This window comes from Pterocles gutturalis, unplaced genomic scaffold (assembly GCF_000699245.1).
Source record: "Pterocles gutturalis isolate BGI_N339 unplaced genomic scaffold, ASM69924v1 C11418363, whole genome shotgun sequence".
NCBI classification, from domain to species: Eukaryota; Metazoa; Chordata; class Aves; order Pterocliformes; family Pteroclidae; genus Pterocles; species Pterocles gutturalis.
The window spans coordinates 1-349 of NW_010151561.1; the positions used below are offsets into that span (position 1 = coordinate 1).

Sequence of the window (349 nt, forward strand, 5' to 3'; positions counted from 1 at the left end):
AACAACCTGCCAGTGCAAAACTTTGTGTCTGCTCCACCCTATTCCGATTACATGGGATATCATCATGTGCCAACTCTGGACACCCATGGACAGCCTGCGGGAACCTGGGGATCTCACTATGGCCCACAGAGGGAGGACTGGAACGCTTACGGCCCAGGACCTTCCAGCACCGTTGCTGCTGCACAGATCAATGGCTCATCTCCTGGACAGGTCTCCTACAGTTCTGCTGATTACAGCTCCCTCCATCCAGCTGGATCTGGGGGGTTACCTCCTGTAGAAACTATTAATACACAGCAAATCTCTCCCAACAGCCAAAGGCACAGCTCTTACGAATGGATGAGGAAAACGG

The 349-nt window shown here is 52.7% G+C and overlaps 1 protein-coding gene across 1 annotated transcript; it reads left to right on the forward strand.

Moving 5' to 3' along the window:
• Positions 1–3: 3 nt before the first annotated feature.
• Positions 4–273, forward strand: LOC104471017 (homeobox protein CDX-1-like; the record flags this gene model as incomplete). Its single annotated transcript, XM_010086192.1, has 1 exon — positions 4–273. A coding segment is annotated over one exon (270 nt), but the record flags the coding sequence as incomplete, so codon positions are not given.
• Positions 274–349: the final 76 nt, after the last annotated feature.